Genomic DNA, 22713 nt, shown 5'->3' with positions numbered 1-22713 from the left:
TCAAACAAGCCATAACTTTTTGAAAGGCGACAATGCGCAGCAACCTCCTGAATACAGCAGCAAGAACAAAGTATAAACATATCCCTGTGGGTTTGTTCAGTCATGATGTACATCTTCCAGCGCCCCTGATTGTAGAGAGTTACTCCTGTCTCTTCGCGAGTATGTGCGCCCACATACCTGCCGGATAGTATGACAAGAGCATACAGGCATGAATGCTGTAGATAGTGGCAGTCCTCGTGCACGCTCTGCCTGCAGCAAATATGTGGCCTACTAAAGTCTTCAAGGTCCTTCCACCCGCCCGGCTTTATTGTCGTCCTTTGCGTCAAACCCTCGGCACAATCCCCTGCGGGTGCTTTTTTTTTGGGGGGGGGGGGCCGCAGCGTGTTTGCGTCCTATTGTGGGAGTTCCAATCTTGTTGCAGAATGATGCATGCTCAACGCATATCTGCCAGTGGATACGCCCGGTCCTACGTCGTCGGCGGGAAGATGGTGTGTTATAGCCATATATCAAGAGCCCAGATCTGCTTACATTGCGGATCCTTCAAGATTTCCCATCTGTTGCCCAGGTGGAATTGGTTCCGATTGAAGAAGCCGAAGTCTCTTGGTTTTTTGCCTCCGTAGTAATTAGAGCTCAATGAAAACCACGCATCTCGGGGATCGCTTCGTCTTGCCGCCTAACAGTGCTTCGCCCTCCCAGTGTATTATTCATACTCGAATCATCAAACCAGGTAATTTGAAGAAGTTCGTTGGACATCCGCGCTCGTGCTTGTGTAAAAGACCCGAAATCAAGATGTGTTCTTTGTTATTAAGAACAATCAAGAGTTTGGAGGCTCGCGGATTTGAAGGACTTTCCCACAAGACCCGCTCTCATTTTATAAGAAGTAGTGACAGCGGCGTCGAGGGACTTGAGGAATCGCTGATGTCTTGCGGGAACGGGAATACCCAGCTGTCTTCTGACTTCTCAATTCGCTAATCTGTATGTATCTAGGACAAAAGAACCCCCAAAGGTGCGTTTTGTCACACGAATATCGTAGCCCAAGGAAAGCTACAAGTTGAATACAATTTGACTTTTAAAAAGCTTCAATGCGGCCGCAATTGTGCATATCGCGTCTCTGAATCAGGTAAATGCAAAGATAAGTATTATCTACGACAACGAACAACTTCTACAGTTTGCTTTCTCGAAAGTGTCTGTCGCATGAATTTTCGTCTTCTCTCGTTCATGTTGTCTGTTGTATATGCGGAACAGCATATAACCACAGATAACACGGTATCAGTTAAGGCTTTGCGCGTTTTGTGTTGTTACTTAAACTTGTCGATAGACGATGTGTCAAAGCTCATATTGACATCGCGATGCATCAGAGGACCGGATCGAGGACATTGTCGTTTCTGAGACAGAAATTCCATGTGCAGTGGTTTGCTTAAATACAAAACTCCTCGCCCCCAGCTGTGACCTAGCGACACAAAAAATGCCTAGAATGACATGGATCAAGCTATCTCCAGATCGCGCTTCGTGTGCGTCAGAACACGACTTATCAGGCATCCTCCCAGGCCTTATTCAACGTCAAACGAGGCAATTGAAGCTCTATCAATCATGCTGTGAGATTTGGCAGTTAAAAGTGAAAGGGGATCCGGAAGTCCCGCGCGTGAGGCCTGATGTACAACCTGCTAGACCATTCACGCCTAAACATTCAAATTCACTACCACCCGTCATTGTCTCTGTTCTCCACATATTCTCAACATCGTATAATGATGAGAATCATATCATCGTCCACGTAGCTGGCTCCCCTCCACAAACCACGCAAAGTTGATGATCTCCGGCTCGCACGCGCGCACCTTTCCGCAGCGAGATACTCACAGCATCGACTCCCATTTGCCGGGACGAGAGTCTAAATCACATTGGATAACTGAATTTATACTCCTCTAACTCGCTGACCCTCTGGCCAGCTTAGAGACATAAACCACACGGAAGTAGTCCTCGAAACGAATCCCGATGGATCATGTATAAATTCAGAAATGCCACGCAGTCTACCACGTCCTCGCAACGACCAATCATGCGCCTTCGTGGTTTCTGCACTCGCACATTACAGAAGCGTCTCAGCAGGACCGTTGGATAGAGTCAAGCTTCAATGCCATAACCCAAGCGCGCGAGGTTCACACCATGAGGCCGTCCATCATCCTCGTCGTCCATGATCTATCTCGACGTATTCAAGTTATGCCAAAGACACCACGTCAGACGTACCCGAAGATGCATACAGCAACCTAAACATAACTTAGACGCAGCAATGCTAGAATTGGCGATCACACATATGTACATTGCAGCGAGCCCAAGAAGACACAGACGTCCGGCATTTGCGCTGTTTCTTATTCTTCTTGCAAAACCAGCAAAATCATCGCTATTTAAACACAAATATGCCAATGACGCGGATAGTTCCTTCCCAAAATGAAGAAATGAACCGTTCGTGGAGCATGTGGTCGTCCATACCTTGGATACACACCCTGTTGACCTTCAAGATCGTCCCGACCCGAGGACGAAATGGGCCGTTACGATGAATAACAGACGCATCTACCACACCATTCAGGTTTTGAAAATTCAGCGTTATTTGTCACCGAAAAGCGTCGATGGCTAGTGCAGCAAGATAAAAAAATACTGGCGGTGGCAGCGGCACCCGCAACAAGGACATCGAAAATAAAACATCACAATAAGTTGCACCAAAATTCAACAACATCCCTCACCCCTCTCAAACTCCCCCAAAAGCAACAAAATTCAAATCCTCTACCTCAACTCTCCCATCTACCTCTCAAGCAATACCTCCAAGGTCCTCATCAATCCATTCATCTGCCCTCATCCATCCACTTACACCTCCCCTCTCCAAACCAACACCAAACCCACGTGCCCCCCTGCACGTCACACCCCCACCAAACCCACTCCTCCCCATCCCCACCCAATCACACCTCCCAAACCCAAAGCGGTGTCCCCCCAGCCCCAGCCAAATCCCCACATGACACGGCAGAATCCCCCGGTGCAGCTCCCCAGACAGCTCCGCCTCGCAACATCGTCACCACCTCCGCCCCCTCGCCTCGCCATCAATCCAGCTTCAAGCAATCAACCCAACAACCACAATCAAACCTCCAAAATGCCGCCGTCGCTCAAATCCCTCTTCACAAGCTTCACCTCCCTCCTACCCTTAACCCACCACCAACACCCGCTCTCACACGATGCCGCAGCAGCAGCAGCCTGGAAGGGCGAAGTAACCCCCTACGAGCCCCTCTCCGGCGCCCCCTCCTGCCCCGTCGACGGCCCGACAAGCTGCTCCAGCCCGGGCTCCGGGACCGACTCGTGCTGCTTCGTCGCGCCGTCGGGGCGGATTCTGCTGACGCAGTTCTGGGATGACACGGTGCACGCGGGCGGGAGCGAGGAGGACTGGACTGTTCATGGACTATGGTATGCTTCCCGCTCCTCTCTTCAATCTAGGGAGATCACATCTCGTCACTGGAAGAATCACATCACAGACAAAAACTGGCGGAATTGACTTCAAGACCCCTCATGCAAAACACGCACTGACTGAAACCTTGCCAGGCCGGACCTCTGCGACGGGAGCTACAAGGCCTTCTGCGGCATGACGCCGCACTTCAACAACATCACCGACATCCTCCGCCACTACGGGCAATCCGACCTGCTCGCGTCCATGGAGCGGTACTGGGTCGCGGCCTACGGGACCAACAACCACCTCTGGGCGCACGAATACAACAAGCACGCCTCGTGCATCAACACGCTCTCGACCCGCTGCTACGGCGAGAGCTACGACGCCGGCGTCGAGGTCGTCGACTACTTCACCCGCGCGTTTGCGCTCTTCAAGCAGCTGGACACCTTCACGGCGCTCGAGCGGGCGGGCATCGTGCCCTCGCGGGAGAAGACGTATCCCATCAAGGACGTGACGAAGACGCTGGAGAGGCTGAGCGGGGGTAAGGTAGTACTGCGGTGTTCGGGACGTAAGAGGGATGTGCTGCACGAGGCGTGGTATAGCTACTTCTTGAAGGGCAGCTTGCAGACCGGGCAGTTTGTTCCTGCTAGCGAGCTTGGAGAGCACGGGGACGCGAACAACTGCGCCGACAGCGTGCGGTATGTCCCGAAGCGGTGCAAGGGCAACTGTCCGCCCAGTTCGTACGAGGATCTGTAAGAGTGTCTATCAGGGAAATTGGTCTTGGGTACGGTTAATCGGATTCTTTGGGATATCTTGGCGGCGTTAGGGAATGTGGGGATTATTCATGAACTTCCTCCTGTCCGGAGCACATCGTCGGCAGTTGAGCTGTAACAACAATTCTTCTTGATCAGTTCGCAACATGCCCGGTGCTCTCCCTGTGAAGTGTCTGATATGATGGCCGGCAATTGACCTCCATGTTTCAGCCCTGAGTTGCCGGTCGGAGGTTGGGAATGTTAACGCCGATCCAGCTGGGCAATAGCCGACAACAGCCTGCCGTCTCATGAAACTGCGCATCAGAGATGAGATGGACAAAGTCTAACCAGGTGGTCGGGGCGCCCTGTCACTGGCGAACTCTGTCGACGACCACGGCGGCATCTTCCGCGGCGTCGGACAAGAAACAAGCCACGGAAGGCATCCAGACCTTTCTGGGCCGTGTTTGCGAACAATCAAACGGTTGTGCAGCCATGTGTTGACGGCGGTCTAGGATGCGCAGCGCACGAGTGTTTGGGGCGCCACGGTGTAGATGAGGCAGCTGTCTGTGTCTGTTCCTCAGCCTTGCATGTCACTGGCCGCGGGTGCTGAAGAAAAAAGAGGCAGACTGCAGTAGCGCCTTATCGGGCCGACCGACAGCGCTAATCCGGGAACGGGATGGCGCATGTGGAGGTGGAAAGTGGGCTGAGAGCGGAGGGGGGACGCACAGAATCATTCCATCGGATTTGGGGGCGCGGTGCCGTTCCGCCTGGTTTGGTGAAAGCGGCCTCCGCAACCCCGGCATGCTTGAGCGCTGGTTCGCTGGCTCGCTGGCTCGCTGGCCGGTACTTGGGCATGGGGAAAACGGCGGTGGAGCTGTGGACGGACGGCGATGTGCTGGTGCAGCCATCTTGGGCTGGGCGCTGTCATGGAAGGGATCAGAGCAGGGAGAAGACGCCGTGCGCCTGGGAACTGGCCCTGTGGAATTGCTGTTTGAGGAGATTCGCATATCTCTCTGCCCAAAGGACATGGGCATTTATGGCGGCTGTCGTGCCTCTGGTGCCACGAGGGGGATGCCAGGGTCAGAACAGGCTCTCCTGCCCCGTTGCGACTGCGTATGCGTCGAAACGTAGCATTCCTAGATGCTGGGACTGACACGATTATGTCGACTCGCATGTTTGTCCTCAGCTGCTGTGCCACGAGGGACTTTTTGCCGCTGACATAAGAGCAGTCGCCCTCCTCCGGGCGTGCCGGGAGGACGGCATTTGCAGACAGAGGCGGTGTTGATGCACGTTAGCGGCGGCGGGGAGGCAGGCGGCGGACACTAACACGCCGTCTCATGTACGCGTAGCCGTAGCGTTGGTTTGGCCTCCGCCACGACGGGGTGGTTGCCCTGATGTCTGACTTTTTTGCCATGATCAAAATGAGTCCTGAATTGGATGTCAGGGCCGGCGCCAGAGACAATGAAGTTGAGATGTGGTCGTCACGGTCTGTATCTGGCACAAGACGACATTAGAAATGCCTCTAGATGGATTGGCAAACATTTGCTGGGCAGAAGTAGACGACCTGCATGGCAGTTGACGCCGTGACAGGCTGCAAACGGCGAGCTGCGTCGACCAAGGAGGGTGGTCGAGGGCAAGACATTGTTTGATAGGCGGACTGGAGCGAGTAGAAGCACGGTGGAAGACAATTTGGAAGGTTCCCTGCTGTGTCGCTTGAGGGCGATCTGGGGGATGACAGGCCCAGGGGTCATTGATGGAGGGTGAGTGTGACTTGTGAGATTGCTTGCGAGTTGCCAGATTGCCAAGACCAAGCCGTGTTTGCGTGTGGACGGTGTGCCGACAGGATTGCGGAAGCCATCATTACCCAGCGTGAAGTTCATACCCAGCGTGAAGCGCTGGGTATTGTCTGCTACGGCGAGCAAAGGAACCCCATCTCGATCGATGCCCAAGTTGTGGGTTATCGAAGCATGCTTGCTGCATGGCCATCATAGACCGATTCCAGCCCCGTCAGAACACAGGAGCCGGTGAGAACTTTTGAGGGGGTGGTCGTTGGGTTAGAGGAGCCCAAGTGCTCAGTCAGTGGGAACAGACGCTGCAGGCTGTAGTGTTGGACGGCGCCTTCAGCCATCCCAAGTGTCGGACGATCAGTATCTCGTCGAGGCCAACAGAACAGAGTTCATGCTCTGCTGAACTACTGGATGGTAGTGGCGTCGAAGATTGGTCGGCATTGACCCGAGCCCCATCGAGAGTCGAGACAGCCGGTGTTGAGAGGCTTTTTCGAGAAACCTGGAATGCAGCGTCCCCGCCATTGACAGAGACAGCAATAAGCAATTGCAAGCAATGTCCACGGACCGGCAATACGGAGGCAGGGCAAGACATCGCATCCCGGGTCAACGGTGTCCCTGCGTCCAGCATCCCCATGGGCGCATCAGTGCGTCTGTTTGTGGCTGCTGGCGTGGCTGTCGAGGTGCGGCGAGGGATGTCCCTCGCACAGGCGGTTTCGTGTGCCTCAAATTTCGAAATGTCGAGGAGCTGCAAGACAGTTGGCAACGGGCAGGAGATTTGAGTGGACTGGTGCAATTATGGGCAAAACGCAGTCGATGCCGGCTTGTTGGGACGGGACAAAAGGCTGGAAGTTGGCTAGGGGCCCCAGCAGGGCCAGATCAGATCAGATCAGACAATGGGCGGCAGCGCGCCATGGCCCATAGGACCCAGTGAAAACAAAGGGACGGCGTGGCGGCGGGCTTGGGGTGCTCGCAGGCGGTTTGGCTCGTGTTCTGCTGGCGTCGTCGTTGTTCGTAACGAGTGCCGGTGGGCAAATTGGTGGTGATGAGGGTCGAGTACGGGAATGGCGGAGGGGCATCACGAGACCAGCAGCTGAGGTGATGTGGCTTGCCCAGCGAGCGTCATTGCCGTTCCGCGGCTTGCGCATACCGAGAAAGATGCGTCCTGAACGGCCACCACAGAAGGAGCTCGAAAGGGAGGCGAGTATTCTGTAAAATCCTGACCTCGGTCAAGTTGCGACTGAAACGTCGAGAAAAGGACGGCGGCTGCCGTGGCCGACGGGTACCGCGAGAGAAGAGGCGACTGGCATGCAGCAGCAGCTGGAGGAGCAGGTCAGCAGTCTGGTTGCATGTACTCTCCGGCGGATGATTGGGCAAGAGATACATCGAGGGCATTCGTAGGCGCAGTCGCTGACTGTCTGTCGCTGAGGAGGACCTCCAATGGAAGGTACAAAGTAGCGCCTGGACTTGGTCTTGCCTCGGTTTGGCGTTCCTTGAGGTACGAATACTTGGAGAGTGACGCCTCCCATTGGCCTGCTCGTTACGAAATGCCATGTACAGGCAGCAGCTCCAGCCTTCGTACGACGTTGCAGGCGGCGTCTCCCGCGCATCGCCCTGTGTTGCTGCTCCTGCCAAATATCCCTCTCTGCCTCTTGGCCATGACGGTCTCTTGCCCTCATCTCCAGCAGTTCCGTGCAGCCGAACTCAACAGCAATGTAGAGGAGGACTTGCTGGCGTTCGGGGCTGTTTCCAGTGATTCTTCAGAAATATCAGGGACCCCTTGGCTCGTCTGCATTGACCGTGGAAATTTGCACCATTTTCACAATGGAGAAGAGACACATTGGGCGATGGAGTGTTGACAGCAGCAGGTAAAAGGTACGTACCGGGTACAATGCAGACAATAAGGACGAACAGACAGAACGCAGCGAGGAAGGCGCCCCCTGCGCACAGTGCCGTTGGTCTGGTGAAAATGACGCCTCACTGTAGGGAAGCACCCGAGGAGAAGGTGCTCCTGCCCGGTTTCGTGGGCTGTCACCCCAACTCCCTCAGGTACTGGGTAATGCCCACCATGTTCCCCACAGTGTGTCTGACAATTTTTTTCATCTCCTCAAGGCTGTGACCTGTCTCGTTGCTAGCGCCTCTTTCTCTGCCCAGTGCTCGTCTCCTCCCCCGGGGGCAGTGACCAGTCCAGAGGCCGTCTCCCCAAGCCGCGCATCTCAGTCGGGCTAGCGTCTTGCTGCAAGAGGCCTAGCAGCCCAAGCCAAGCCCACCAAACACACAGGTAGGAGCGCCCCCAAGTATCCGTACACCGCAGAGGTACCTCTTCCCGTCACCTCGGGCACTGGAAGGAAAGTCCTCTCCTCTGGCCTCTCGTCCTCTCCTTCCCGTCGATTCGATTCCCATTTTCTTAGCAACAACCGAAGTGCAAGTGCGAGTGCCCACCACCCTTGTTCATCTTCAGACTCTCGCGCGCCGCTCTTTCCCTTATTCTCCACTCGTTGACCACCTAAGCGTAGCTCGCACTCACACCAACTTCCTTCCAGCCCGTGCCGTGCCGGTCCTCTTTTCCTCTTCCACTTTCCCTCTTCTACCTTACATAGTATGTGACTTCCCTCAGCCCACTGCGGTTCCATACATCCATCCTCCCTCGCCCACCCACACCCGAACTCCTCTTCCTCAGCAACCTACCGACCCTCACCGAGAAACCACTCCCAGTCTCTCCTTCAACATCGCCAGTTGTGTTTTTCTCTCGAGGCAAAAGCGACAACTCCAGACGAAACAGCCACCGTCGACGTCCGGCACTCGATTAACGCTTGCTATTCTTCTGCACAGACGACTGGAAAGGGTTGTAACGGGCGTCGCAGCCCCGGATTTTGGCACCATCCCCCGCGTTTCGCTCCCAGCGTGTGCATACAGAAAGGGCCGAATACTGCGATCCATCCTCACAAACTCCTCCGCGACTCCCCCTTCCCACGCCTACCACTTCCCTTATCAGTCCTCTTTCCCCGCAAAACTCAATCGTCTCTTGCGCCCGCTGGAAATCCCGCTGTCGATGCCATCACCCGCCGCTTTCAGCCACAGCCGTGCAGAGTAATTGCAGCAGACCCATCCCCAACCCGCGAGACGACGACACCCGACGACGCCCACGACGGGACCCCGACACCAGCAATACCGCAACCACGTCTTCACCGCACGTCGCCAACATGACACAGGCCGTCAAGCGGGCCTGTGACGCCTGCCATCGCCGCAAGGTCAAATGCGACGGCGTCAACCCGTGTCGTAATTGCCACACTGCCCAGCTGTCCTGCACCTACAATGCTATCCCTCAGAAGAAGGGCCCCAAGGGCTCCCGCGCAAAGGTCATTAGCGAGTTGAGGGAAACACAGCGACAGACGAGTCTGTCGGCAAAGGTCCAGAACCGCATGAACGGCATGTCAGGCCCTGCAGGACCCGTCAGCCTCGCCCCGACTCCCGGCCTGCTCTCCAGCGAGCTCGTCAAGGAATGCATCGATTTCTACTTCGCCAACCTCTACGAGAAGATGCCTATCCTCGACCGCCACAAGATCGAACAGCAACTCCCCTACATGGAGCGCGACCCCGACACCTACTGCCTGCTGACCTCTCTGTGCGCTTTCATGATGCTCCAGCCCGGAATGTCTATGCCCGCCGGCGACCCCTTCAACCTCGACGTTATGCCTGGTGCCTCCATCGTCGCCACCCAGTTGCTTTTGGAGGAGACGCTGCAGGTTCGCAAGGGCTACGATTACCTCACCGGCCCCTCCGAAGGCCCGACTTTCAACACCCTCGCCACAAACTTCTTCATCTACGGCTGCTACCACGGCATGGAGATGCACAACAAGGCCTGGTACTATCTCCGCGAGGCTTCCACCATGATGCACATGAGCGGCATGACCAAGGAGGAGACCTACCGCAGTCCCCAGTGGGACAACGCCGAGTCCTCTCGGAGAAGACGCCTCTACTGGCTTTTCTACGTGATGGAAAGGTAATGAGCATTTTTCTTATTCCAACGCCATGTTTCATCACTAACGGGCGATCTTCATTCAGGGCCCACGCTATTCAGCACCAGAGACCTTTGACACTTCAAGCCACCATTCAACCGCCTAACTCCGCCGATGACCCGAGCGACCCACTCAGCCACCAGCTCAACAGCTTCATCATGCTGGTCAACCTGTTCCATCCCTTCGACGACGCCTTCACCGCCGTCTGGAACAAGACCCGAAGCAACCTCTACGTTTCTAACCTGCAGAAGCAGTTGAACGAGGTCCTGCCAACATACCTCTGCCAGGATGGACAGTTGTCCGACTTGCGCACGAACCAGCAGTGGCTGAAGACCACCGTCTGGCAGCTGACCCACGGCAGCATGAACTCTCAAAACGAGGAGAGCATGAACAACTTCCAATACCCCGTCGACTTGTCACGCGAAATGTTGATGAACCTCGCATCTCACTTCCCTGGACAGGGCATGGAGCTCATGGGATCCGGACTGGTAAGAACCAAAATTCGCTGAATTAATTGCAGTGAGCTGACTAAGATGTAGATTGAAAAGCTCTTCCAAATCACTTGCAACATGACCGACTTCCTCGCAGTGCAACCCGCCGCCCGGGACCCCTTCACTGTCGGTCCCCGCGAGCAACTCAACCAGACGCTCAACATTGTTGCCGTCCTCCGCCACAGCGATTTCCGCTTCCTGCCCCTGCTTCTCAACAAGGTCGCCGACATCATGCCTCGCCTGACCAACCCCATGCTGCAGAACGCCCCCGAGAACGCCAACCTGGGCGCTATTGACATTTTTGACGGCTTTGGAAACGCTGGCATGGCGCAGCCTCCCCAGATGCAGATGCAGATGGACACCGACTACGACCGGAAGTTTTCCGTTGCCGACTATGACAAAAAGTATGGCATGTCGGACATGAACAGCAACGTAAGCGACACCAACGTCTCCACTGGAGCCCCGTCCGTTTCCGTGCCTGCCACGACTGCAGACATGAACTCGCCTTTCGCGAGCTCGCCAGCCATCATGTCTCCACCCATGGAGTACCCACACAACGGGATGAACGATTATGGGTGCGCGCAAATGCCCGATATGGTCATGAGTCCGATGGGCCAAAATGGATCGTCGATCGGTGGTTCGAACCAACATCAACAACACCAGTCGCATCACATGTTGCAGAACCAAGGCATGAATCAACAGCAGATGCAGCCCAACATGAACCAGCATCACAACCACAACATGCAGCAAAGCCAGAACATGGGCAGCATCAGTCCACCATCGTTCCAGGGACAGCAGCAGATGAACGCGCCGTCAATACCGACATCCCATCCAATGGGTCCTGGTGGGAACAACCTGATGAACTCCATATCTCGGCAGCAACCCCAGCGGGCCAACAGTTACGCCATACCACAACAGCCGTTACCGCGGACTGTCGGCGAAACTTTCCACGCGCTTCAACGAGCCAACTCGGACATGCCAGGTATGACTGGCATGCCTGCTGAGATGGACTTCAATACTCTTCGTTGATCTTGTGCACATTACTGGCCCCATTTACAAGCATTTAGTTGACGCAGATTGTCACATGCTATTAATTTCCTATGTCAAGCGTTGGCTTCTTCTCCTAAGACCTTTTTATTTTTACTACACATTTCGGCCATCCTTGCGATGGGGCGCGGGTCGATACCGCAGCCACTTGAGGAGAGTCGGCAACATAAAAGTGCCTTGGATTGGTTAGGGAATCGGGATTGCGAAAATACGGACTTGTGTACAGGCTAGGGACGCGAACATTTTGCATCTGCCGATTGGTTTGACATCGGCCAATGGTGTTTTGTTTGGGAGTTCATGGATCTATCAAATGCACGCAATATCAAGAGGAGGACTCGGGATATATATATGAAAGCATTGATGGCCGGCGTGGAAGCTATTGTATGGTCCGACTACGGCCGAAGCTTGGTAGCCGGATCGCGACTACGCCGGGCCTCGTATGAGAATTATGTGTATGCTGTCGGCAGACTGGATACTCGATAAGATACTAGATGAATGAAGAAAGAAAACTAGATTGAACTTGGTTGACCCATTCTTGTGATGACGTGATTGGATTGATTGGCTGCCGTTGTGACATGAATGTTCCTAGCACGGGACATGGCTCTACACGGAACAGTGGCAGCGACGAGAATGACGACATTGATGGGGATACCGGCTCATGCTTTCCAGTTAGAAGTACTCGAGGCCAAACACAGTGAGAGCATGACTTTTAGGGGGTTTGCTATTGTGCATAATGTTCTTGGCCGCGTATGGATACGTTGAGAGTAAGCTCCGCCGAGGATGACGGAGGGCGATGGAGGAGCAATCGCAGGGGATCGAATTTGACGTGACGCCGTATAGAAATCATCACAGTCGAAATACAGCATGGGTCGAGTGATGACTTTCAGCAGGAAACGGACAAAAGTGGATTAATTGCCTTGCTGGGAGAGAATGGGTTGGGGATGGCTTTTATGGGCGGTCGTTGGTGGTTGGAGCGTGGTGTGGCGGGGTGCCTTTGATGGTATAAATAAATGATGCTTGTGCGCTGGGACTTGTGATTCTGTACGACGCAATGTAGAATTCGTCTTGTTGGATGTCGTAGACAACATGTCCTCCCCCGCAGAGTCGTCTTTTGAGATCCTCTCGGTAGCGAACTGGACTTTGCGTGTTGCAGCTGCGTGGGGCGTTTAATTCTGTAGGAATATACTGGAAGTAAGGTGCGTCAGAGATGAAGGATGGCGTTAAGGAAGCGGCGGCAGGATGGCAGGCGATGCGGTTGTACCTCTGTGGACCACTTGTGAGATTGAGAACGCCGCATAAATTCAAGCAGAAGATCACCAGATTGCTGTGTTCCAAGCGAGATGCGATGATGATGGCTTTTATGATCCGTTGGTGCAGTGATGTCAGCCTTGCTGTCTTTCCACGTATAAATGCATGCTGACTTGCTTAGAACTCCTGTGTCCGGCGCAGACAATAGCAGCCCATGGATCGATTTCGAGCAAGCTCTAGTCGTAAGACGCTTCTGCTGCGGATAAGCTTTATGTTGCGCTTTAAGGTGTGCAGATCTGGTTATCGGAGCTTGAGTTCTTATCACAGAATACCATCAGAGTGAGGCATGAGGGAGACGACGGACGACGGTCTGGTGGGGGTTGTAGCGGGAATGAAGACGGGGAGAGGGTGTCCTGAGGTCGTTGGGGCTGTTCCGGTGTGGATGTTGAGTCTTGACGACTTCCCATTGGCCTTTGCCTATCAGCACACAAGGGAGAAGTCCATCAATTTGCGTTACGGTTGAAGGGTTGGATGTCGTAGATCATTATATACTGCGACGTCCTATTTGTGTCTGCCATCTGGTGATGGAAGGTAATTTTTGGGATAGACGCGGAACCGTATGTGGGGGGGGGGGGGGGGTACATAGGTTGCCATATGAAGACTCCTTCCTTTCTGCAATCACCTCTTCCTACTGAGAATTCTAATTACCTGACGGACGTGCACCGAGCATTAATGCTTCCTCGCCTTGCGTTGGGGATGGAATGTGAAGGTTTAGAAGGTTATGAGCATGTGTTTTGATGGACTACGAGTTTTTATATGAGGGTGAATAGCGTGAGATTAGAAGTGAGCGTGGATGATGGAGATGGATGTGTTAGCTTTAGAGGTAGGTTTTGTTCCTGCTAAGTGATCGGTTTGATGGGAAGGTGTGTTGGCGAAGGAACGCTGCGCCAAGGCGATAATTGCGTCGTATTGTCTTGCTGGGTTTTAAGCAGATCAGGAGTACCTTACGACGTGCTATTTGTATTCTAAGGCAGTTATGCTCGAACCGCGGAGGTGAACGAAAGTCTGGCCCTGATGAGACATGAGACAAGTATTCAGGAATAACACATAGTGTTATGAGAGGGGTTTTGAAGCTTCAAAAGCAAGAGCGATAGTTGTTTTCTTCTTAATGGAACAATGCTCCAATGTGCTTCACGGTTGAAGGGGACTGTACTGCTTCCCGTATCGTACTTACCTTATCTACACCAGAGAGTTATGGAGCCATTTCTTTGAAGATGTGGATGCTTCGTGTAGTTTCAGAGGGGATACTTGGGGACCTAGGGAGATGGAGGGCGCCGACGTGCTGAGGGGCCATTGGGGAGATAGGGGTGGTGGGAAGTTATATTGTCTGAGCTGCATTGATATATGAAAGGCACATGGCTCACTGAGCTGCGACACCCTGTCATCACACCATCACAACCCTCCCTATTGCCTTTTGCGATAATGCGTATGCCATAAGTCGTTCTTTAAATTGACTGTATTTATATTAGCGCAGTTACGGATATGGTTGTGGAGGATCATGCGATTCTCGACTGGCTTGCGTTGAAGGTATTTAAGGAGCCGCGTTTGGTGAAGAGTCGTTCTAGGACAGAATGTGCAGCTTATGGGTTAGAGTGAGATGTTCTGGCTGGTTCTCAAAAAAGCCTGGTGTGATGAGATTGAAGGCGCTGTCTGCGGGTTGGTAACCTGGCAGGTTTGCGACTGGCTTGCGATGTTGTGGCTTTGAATACGTAGGGGATGTAAATGAAGAGTGGTAAAGAAGGTGGCCTCGCCTCATGTTGATGCAAGAGGAGATTGAGGCCCTTATGTACTAGGTGCTTTTTAATAATTACTGTTGAAACTTGTCACAACATTGTCGATGATCAAATTGGGTTTGAGGATTTTACTCAAGCTTCTTGATGCTTTATATGCACGCGAAGAAGTGCACGCTGAGTAGGAAGGACCTCTATCATCTTGCTGGTGTGCTGACGGGCATGCCTCGTTCCCCTGGGCTGGCATTCCGAACTGGCTGTGACCGGGGTTGGAATGTTCTTCTCAAGCCGATATTATGCATGAAGGAGAGAGACGTTGCTACTGCTATGTCGAAGCATATAAATATTGTGGCAAATAGTGGTTATTTTGCCCGGCTGCAACAATAGGCTTTCATGCAAGCCTGGCTTATATCAATGTGTGAATTATCTCCATCCCCATACTCTCAGTCCTGCGTTGTGCCTTTGAAGGACTTGCCATTTTGAGCTCCTTGAGAGTATGAGGATAGATAAGCAACGCAGTGCGCCAGATGACGGACAGGGGTAAAGAATTGCTCGAGTGTGGTTTGCGCGGCGGCATATGAGTTGAGGGGATGCTTCATTAGATGTGGCGTAACCCGCGTAGACACTCAGGCCCTTTCCAGCTTTGCCCAGAATCTAGAGTTATCTACCAAAGAGCGAATTAACTTGCGCTGCTTCAGACTTGTGTTGGCCCGTTCCTTAAATAGATTTCATTGTGGACGATTGAGCTCTGGGATGTACCCCTCCTCAAGTTGCAAAAAAAGCCTTCAGCATGCGCCAGGACGAGTGAATTTCGGAGATCTTGATCCACTTGAGTATATATTGGCAAAGACGTCTTCCATTTCAGTGATAGTCTTCCACAAGAAAATCAAACTCGCTGAGCCGGTGTGAAATTGACAACGCGGCTTATGCTTGCCTGGCTTAGGGTGAGGTGAGTCTCTGGGCTTCCCGAAACGACTAATTCGCCATTTGCGGCAGGCAAAGATCATAGTCATCTTCCGGATATTTTGCCTCGAATACTCTGCTGATAGGAGGGCGGCCTAGCATTAAAGTGGATAGAAGCCTTTAGCTGCAAAACTAAATGTGGAAGCCAACCAAAGCGAACGCTATCAATAAGTCACATAACGATAACAGTTATACTGCTGGAATGAGAGATAGGCTTTCAATACCCAATATTATTCATAGATAGCATTAATTTTAAGGAGATCGCTTTTTATATTAAGAACATAACATGAACATAGGTACCTAGAGTATAATGTATTGAGATAACTTGAAGCCATCATGTTTTTAATGGTTCTGCGTCTGTTTCTCTTCCCTCCCGAAAAGAACGATGTGCTAGGGCATCCGGCTACAGCTTACCAAGGCATGTAGGATGATATGGCGGATTTGCGTAGATGGTCACGTCATCATTGGAAGGACGTCTGATTATTCTGGCCAGAATCTAATGGGAACGTGTCAGATGAGTGACAACAGTTTTGCGGAACTCTGGACATCAGAGCAATTTGATAGCATACCGATCTTTGCATTCGCATCTCCTTGGGAATGAACTTTGGGCTTTTATGACCGCAACTTGCAAGTAGCAACCCTCCCGGACGATCGCTGTCTAAAAGGATTATCAGTAATCGCTGCGAAGCTTTAAATATGATCTATCTGCAAAGATACATTCTGGTAATGGTTTGTAGTCTTGATTGAGTCTGAACTTGAGACGGGTATGGTGTGACCTTTCTGACGGGAGAGGGTCCTAGTTGGGGCTGCGAAAAGAAAACACAAGAAATGTTTCATTTTGGAGCCTTGTTTCCCAACCAAATTAGTGGGTTCGATGATCCCGATCCGTTGCTGTTGAAAAATAGTCTCGTCTGATCAGATATTCCAGAGGTGGAGTTCTGCGGCTGCACATGTTGGGACGCCGTTTGACTGCCCAAGGTACGCCTTGTAATTAGGACTGGAATACTACAAAGACAGGCAAAATGAAAGATCATGAGATACTTAATTTTCCTGGACCGGGACTCGAGAAAGTTGCACAGGAAATCACAAAACAACGCCAGGGCCACCCCAAGCCGGCTGGCCCACCTTCTGCGAGAGCTGAGAAAAGAGATTAAAGGTTCGTTAGTAGAACCTCATTTGTGTAGTTTATTGATACTTGCCCATAGAGAAAGGGCTTTTATAGTTGTGCTCTCTCTCGGAAGTTCATCTTGACGAAGTAAGGTAAGTCAGAGTGGTTCTTGTCCTGCCCTATGCAAAGTAAGCGAGTAGAGCCTTCTTAAAGGAGATAGGTGTCATGTTGGCCCTTGAGTAAACCAATGCAGGGCTCTGGTGGCATGTGGTAAGTGGGGAGGATCTCGACGTGATCCTCAGAATACATCTGTATCCACTTGCGATAAGGCCGTGGGTAAGTTACTGACCAATTAGAGCTCTCCTATCCTTTTCGTTCATTGCTCTTATTGTCTGGTTATTCACAAGTTGACCAGAAGGTGTTTCCCCGACTTGGGTCGTGTACATATTTCCATAGGTACTGACAATGGAACTTTGTACGTACCCCCACGGTGGAATGTATGACCCTGAATATCTTCGTAAGGTGCTGAATCGTCAGAGAACAATACAATTCAAGTCGATTTATGGTAAGGTCAGAACTCTTTCTGGAAGAATAGCTGATACAAGACGCTTACACAATAAAGCATGCCGGTGATATTCAATTTGATTCCGTCATATGCGCGCACATTCGAACAGTAGAAACAAAACTGCCTAGCAGCAACAGCTGGGCCTCAAGTCGATAACTATATCCTAGCTGATACTTAGCCATCCTCATTCCCTGATTCTCGTCCTCGACCTATTATGTTTGTCACGGCTCTTGTTCCAAACTGTGCTTTTATCCTTCCTCCAAGGCACATGTCACCTTCGATGAAAGAGCGTGTCATTTCTAAACAGTGACTGAAACTGTTCCTCCCAGCAGCGGTGTGTTGACACAGTTGTCCATGACAAGTCGCCCGTATCATTCATCACTAGAACTGTCAGCTTCCCAAAGACACAAACATGGAAGCCGTATTTAAGGCGAAGATGGATGACATACGATGCAGTGGGCACGCGTAAATCTGTACGTCGTAGCCGAGATGCAGTTAGAGGAGCCTCCCGCATTGCAATAGACTTTGTTGCCCAAGTTCGTTTCCCCGTAGACGGCAGTACTGCAGACGTCATCGCAAGTTCTGCCGTTTGCATGTACCGCGCAGCAGTGGCTTCCATCCTGCCAGTGGCACTGACAGTAACCACATGCTTCGACAGTGGCTATGGCGAGAGCCAGGATAGAAAGAATGGAAGTGAGTTTGACCATTATGCGCAGGTTTATGAGAATTGAAGAAATGCAATTGTATCGGCAGTGACAGGGAAACGATTGACGATGTGTGCAGAAGTAAGAACAGAAGTAGGTAGTGATAGATAGAGGCAAGGACAGAGACAGAGGTAAAGCATTGTTATTAGCACTTCTTATACAGTTCTTTTTTGGTGCTGTTTCAGGTATAGTGATTACAGCAGGAAGTTCCAGTCACTCAATTTCAGTTGCGGAAGAGTCATGATCCTGAAGTGAGTTTTCAGGACGTCGGTTTGATGAACGCGAGCTGCTCGCATCAGAGTCTGCCACCGCCACATACATATCGGCAAATATGAATCGTCTACGGACAGGGTCGCACCAGAGGCGGTGGGTAATAATAAAATAGACTTTATCAACATCTCCGTTCTTGCTGATTGTACCATTCGCATCAATGAGCGTACCCGGGCTCTGAGTCTCACAGTGGCGAGTAAGAGATTGTTCAGGCCGACCAAGGATAGGATCGTTGGTTAACGTCTCGTAATCAACAGCCCCAGTAGACTGGTAGCTACTAAGCAGGAAAAGTGTCAACCGATAGCTTAGAGAATGCTATTCCGTGTCCCCTAATGCATGGGTTGTCCAAATAAGGGTAGACATGCGGGCATCGCTCGAGACAACTGCAAAAGCATTAGCAAAGCTGAATATGGAACATCCTACTGTGGAAAATTAGTCGCTTGGCCTCGTCCGCAGCAACATTCTGTCTAACATTGCTTGCCTTGGCTTTGCGCTTGGCATCCTAGCATGAGCGAGGGAGGGCTTTTGTGGCGGCTTACTGTCTCACAGGCTCGAACATTTACTCATCCCTTTCTCAATGTAAGGTAGTATATATGAGTACCACACAGGCAGTCATGAAACTTTGGCGACCTCGATTTCCATTTAAAGAGGGTTCTGAAGCTCCATACTCTGTCCACAAACACTCAACCTTCGTCTTTCACACAATTTTTCGTATCATCTAGTACCTGCCCTGATGATTGGAAATTTTGCAAATTTTCATTTCGATTCGTATTTGGAGAATTCCGGTCATTCGCGTATTCGTAATGTCAACCATTCCTTCAGAGGCAGATCTGGAGCTCCAGCCCCTTGTTCTCCGCCTGTCCTCAATTGAAGACTCACGCCGCTCAATTGAAAGCATCGCTACATCAGAAAGCTTTAACTCCAGCGTGGAGCATGATAATACTCACGGTTTGTTGGGTGCCATCGCGAGTGGGGAAGTATTACGAGCTTCAGGATCCGACGCGGCCAACCCCACGGACAACGCCGAAAATACGAATGGGGCGGAAGACTGCAGAGAGAGGATTGATCATATGAAGGTATCGCAATCTCAACCCAATATCTCATGGATCCGTCGTAACATAATATCAACAGGTAGCAACCGAAAGAGACAGCGAAGTACTCCCCGAATGCGATGAGACAAGCACTGCCAGCTCCCCACCACATCAAATTACACTGCCACCACTTGACGCAACCAGCGGATTAAGCCATAACGTTACCGGATCTGAGACAGTAGAAAATGAGGCAGAGTCTCAAATGTCTGCAGAGCTTATGCACAAGGCGGCATGGCGCCCATTCTGGTTGCGACGGGAAGTCATGGTATTTTTCACGGCCATTTACTTGGCCATCACCGTTACAATTCTGGTTATGATGTGTGTGTCTTTGCAACACGAAAGCATTGGGAAAGCTCGGCAGAGTTTCGCGCTTATTTGGAGGTTTGGCCCAACAACCAGTAAGTGTCTATATTGAGACACTGTCAAGTTTGAACTATAGGAGAGGAGAATCTGATAAGGAGACCAGTTCTTACGATGCTCGCAGCCCTTTGGGGGAGGGTCGAGTTTCAGGCAATGAGATACACGCCATGGATCGCTTTAAGCATGGCGGAAACATCGATCGAAGAAAGCATCTACGTCCTCGACTACTCATCAATGTCTGCACCGACAGTTCTTATACAGTCATTCCGGCGAAAACACCTGCTGGTGTTCCTTTCAAGTGTGATATCTCTCATTATGAAGATCCAAATTGCATTTGCCCCAGGTCTTTTCAGCCTAGTCGATGTCTCGTTCAACAAAGCAGTCACTGTCAACGTCCTAGACTCATTTGATGTGAACACCAGCTTCAACGATGCCCACAGCAGACATCTCTTCGAAGACGCAAGCCCTTATTATATCCCTCAAGCAATTGAATATTTTGGTATGGAATATCCATTTGGGGTTAGCAACAAACCGCCCGTCACATATCAGACCTTTGAGTTAGAGGATGTAGACTTTGGCGGCTCTACGAGCAGAACCGATTGGTCACTGCAAGCATCTGTTGATGGTCTCTTCGCGGACCTTCAATGCAGGAAACTGGAAAACTACTTTGTGCTTGGGTCTGCGCTTCAGATAACCCCTTACTCCGACTTTAGGGCATTTGCGTATGATGTCGATCTTCGTTTCGAAGGTTGTGACGAGTCCGTTCGAACAAGGGTTCAGCAGAACTTTTACCTGCCAAACAAAGGCAAGCCGCATATTTGGGAGGTCAAAACGAAACACGAATTCGACATGCCGTGCTCAGACCTACCACAACACGCCAGGCAATTCATATACTTCGCCGCATTGCTTGAGGCTTCTCCAACCAACTCTTCGCTGATGGAGATCTCCACTGCGGCTGCTATCATTTGCTCGGCCTTTGCTTGGATAGAGAACGTTACTGTGACACATGACGGGAACAACACATCTGTAACGAAGTTGGCAGATCAAATCAAAACGCCAGTCGCAGCAGACATTTGGCAATTGATGCTAGTCTCCTTTCCTGGTGGCTCCTCATTCAATGGAGACTCGGACGAGATCAGCGGTCCCATTGCCATGGATCGATACAGGGGCAAAATTGTTGACCCAATAGATCCTTTAACATACAACAGCGATGCTGTGCTCGAATCCATGCTGAAGATGTTCCACGACATGAGTCCTTTCATTGGTCATTATCGTCTTAGAAATGGACACAAGCATGAAGCCGCCGGCTCGGTCATCTTGACATCACAAATGATTGGCGTCAATCACCGAACCGGAATCGCAATGACAACGTTGTTTGCGATAGCTACCTGCGCGGCGTTTTATGTGGTTTTTCGCGGCAGCCTCGGCACTTCAATGACCACATGGCACAGAGATCCAGCAACCATTTTAGGAAGTATCGCTTTTCTTCATGCGAACCCTAGGATTATGGAAGAATTTTCAGTCCTCCATTGTTATCAACATCAAACGTGCTGGGGCGATAATCAGTATTCACCTGTGGTTCTAAGAGTATGGGTCAGAGTTACCTTCACCTTTTTCGTGCTTGGTACAATTATCGCCCTGGGCTGTGTACAGAGACTCTCAGATGCATCGGATGGGTTCGCTACAATATCTGCCTACGGATTGAAGTACACATACCTGCTGTGGACATCTGTACCAGCTCTGGCAATGCTCGTTGTATCCACGTACGCAAACTCTTGCAATACCACATGGAAATCAATATTTCCCTTCTGGATTCTTTCGTCTAGGAGCTGCAAAACCTCGCAGCTCGATCGACCATTTCTGGATGTCGTCGCCGTTAGGGCTTTATATCGGTCTTTCCATCTCAGGGCATACAACATTACTATATCACAAGTTCTTGCAATCGCCTCAATGGTCTTGACGACTTTGGCGTCCGTTCTTTATACTGTACAAGACGTCCAGCCTCAACCTTGTTCCTTTATTTTCCAACAAGCATCAAGATTTGGGACGACACGAGACAGCATCAAAGAAGATCCCTCAAAAATGCGGAATATATTGAGTAGTCTTCTTATTCATCAAGGTGATGCCAACTTCACCTATCCACGGAACACTTATCACGACCTCCTATTTCCGGCTGTCAAACCTAAGGATAGTTTTGATGAAGAGACAGTTGCATCGTCTAATAGTATTAATATGCTAGCAGCACAGCTCCAGTCTAACTGTACTAGATACTCAGGTTATCTTCATCAAATCTTCATTACATTAGACGGCGTAGTGGTTGAGGTGACCTTCCCATACACGTGTTCAGACGGCTCTACGTTTAATGGATCGACTGCTGTTCGTATACAAGGTTCTTCAGATTATTCCTATTTTGGACTCTCGATACCGCAGTTCGTCGCGGCATCTGAAAGGGAGCCTGACTGCAAGAGTGGTGTCGGCCGACCTCCACGGCGGGACGACACTTCAACAACTCAGCACTACTTATGGGGAACATACTCTTGGAATACCAACGACTTGAGCTCTCTATCTGTCTGGGAGTGCAACTACAGATGGTTTCAGGTTGAGGCTGAAGTAGGCCTACAGATTAATGATGGGCATTGGTCCATTGATCCCAAGACGCCCCCAAAGCTTAACCCTTCACCAACACGGCCATGGTACGCTCCATTCAATATCCCAAACGTTGTGCACAATGCGACGATGGGACAATCTTACAGGGTGTCGAGTGCATTCCCCGATGTAAGATTTACAGAGGACCGAGCATTTAGAATACAGGACCAAGTTGCACTCCAAATACAACCGTATGGAAGGTTTGCGGTCGAAGAACTAGGAGACCCTTCAAAAGAAGAAGATATACTGATGGGCATCCGTCAAGACTTCGCGTTTATCACCGCGCAACTCGCAAACATTGAAAGTCGTACCGAAGTCGCTGACGACCTTAGCGCTGATGCCCAGTCTAGTCTCTCAAGAATAAATGTAACCATCAACTACAAATCTCAAAAGCGACTCACTCAACAGCTGAAGCCGACTTGTGCCATAATTGCACTGCTTTCAGCCATCTTTT

The 22713-nt window shown here is 51.2% G+C and overlaps 3 protein-coding genes across 3 annotated transcripts; 2 read left to right on the top strand and 1 right to left on the bottom strand.

Moving 5' to 3' along the window:
• Window positions 1–3133: 3133 nt before the first annotated feature.
• Window positions 3134–4177, top strand: rntB (Ribonuclease T2; the record flags this gene model as incomplete). The annotated part of the gene is made up of 2 exons (XM_032032512.1): window positions 3134–3441; window positions 3577–4177. The coding sequence occupies 2 exons, from the start codon at window positions 3134–3136 to the stop codon at window positions 4175–4177; spliced, it is 909 nt and encodes a 302-aa protein (XP_031892996.1).
• A 364-nt stretch (window positions 4178–4541) lies between these two features.
• CGGC5_v005139 (uncharacterized protein) lies at window positions 4542–5081 on the bottom strand (the record flags this gene model as incomplete). The annotated part of the gene is made up of 2 exons (XM_066151399.1): window positions 4542–4737; window positions 4900–5081. 2 exons carry the CDS (start codon window positions 5079–5081, stop codon window positions 4542–4544), a joined length of 378 nt encoding a protein of 125 aa, XP_066008946.1.
• Window positions 5082–9160: 4079 nt separating this feature from the next.
• On the top strand, window positions 9161–11496 carry CGGC5_v005138 (putative sucrose utilization protein SUC1; the record flags this gene model as incomplete). Its single annotated transcript, XM_032032501.1, has 3 exons — window positions 9161–9960; window positions 10023–10464; window positions 10516–11496. 3 exons carry the CDS (start codon window positions 9161–9163, stop codon window positions 11494–11496), a joined length of 2223 nt encoding a protein of 740 aa, XP_031892997.1.
• Between the last annotated feature and the right edge of the window lie 11217 nt (window positions 11497–22713).

This window comes from Colletotrichum fructicola (genome assembly GCF_000319635.2).
Source record: "Colletotrichum fructicola Nara gc5 chromosome Unknown KSG_Nara_v1_contig03, whole genome shotgun sequence".
NCBI classification, from domain to species: domain Eukaryota; kingdom Fungi; phylum Ascomycota; class Sordariomycetes; order Glomerellales; family Glomerellaceae; genus Colletotrichum; species Colletotrichum fructicola.
Note: the sequence above shows the minus strand (reverse complement) of the source record. Positions and strands in the feature narration are given on the sequence as shown.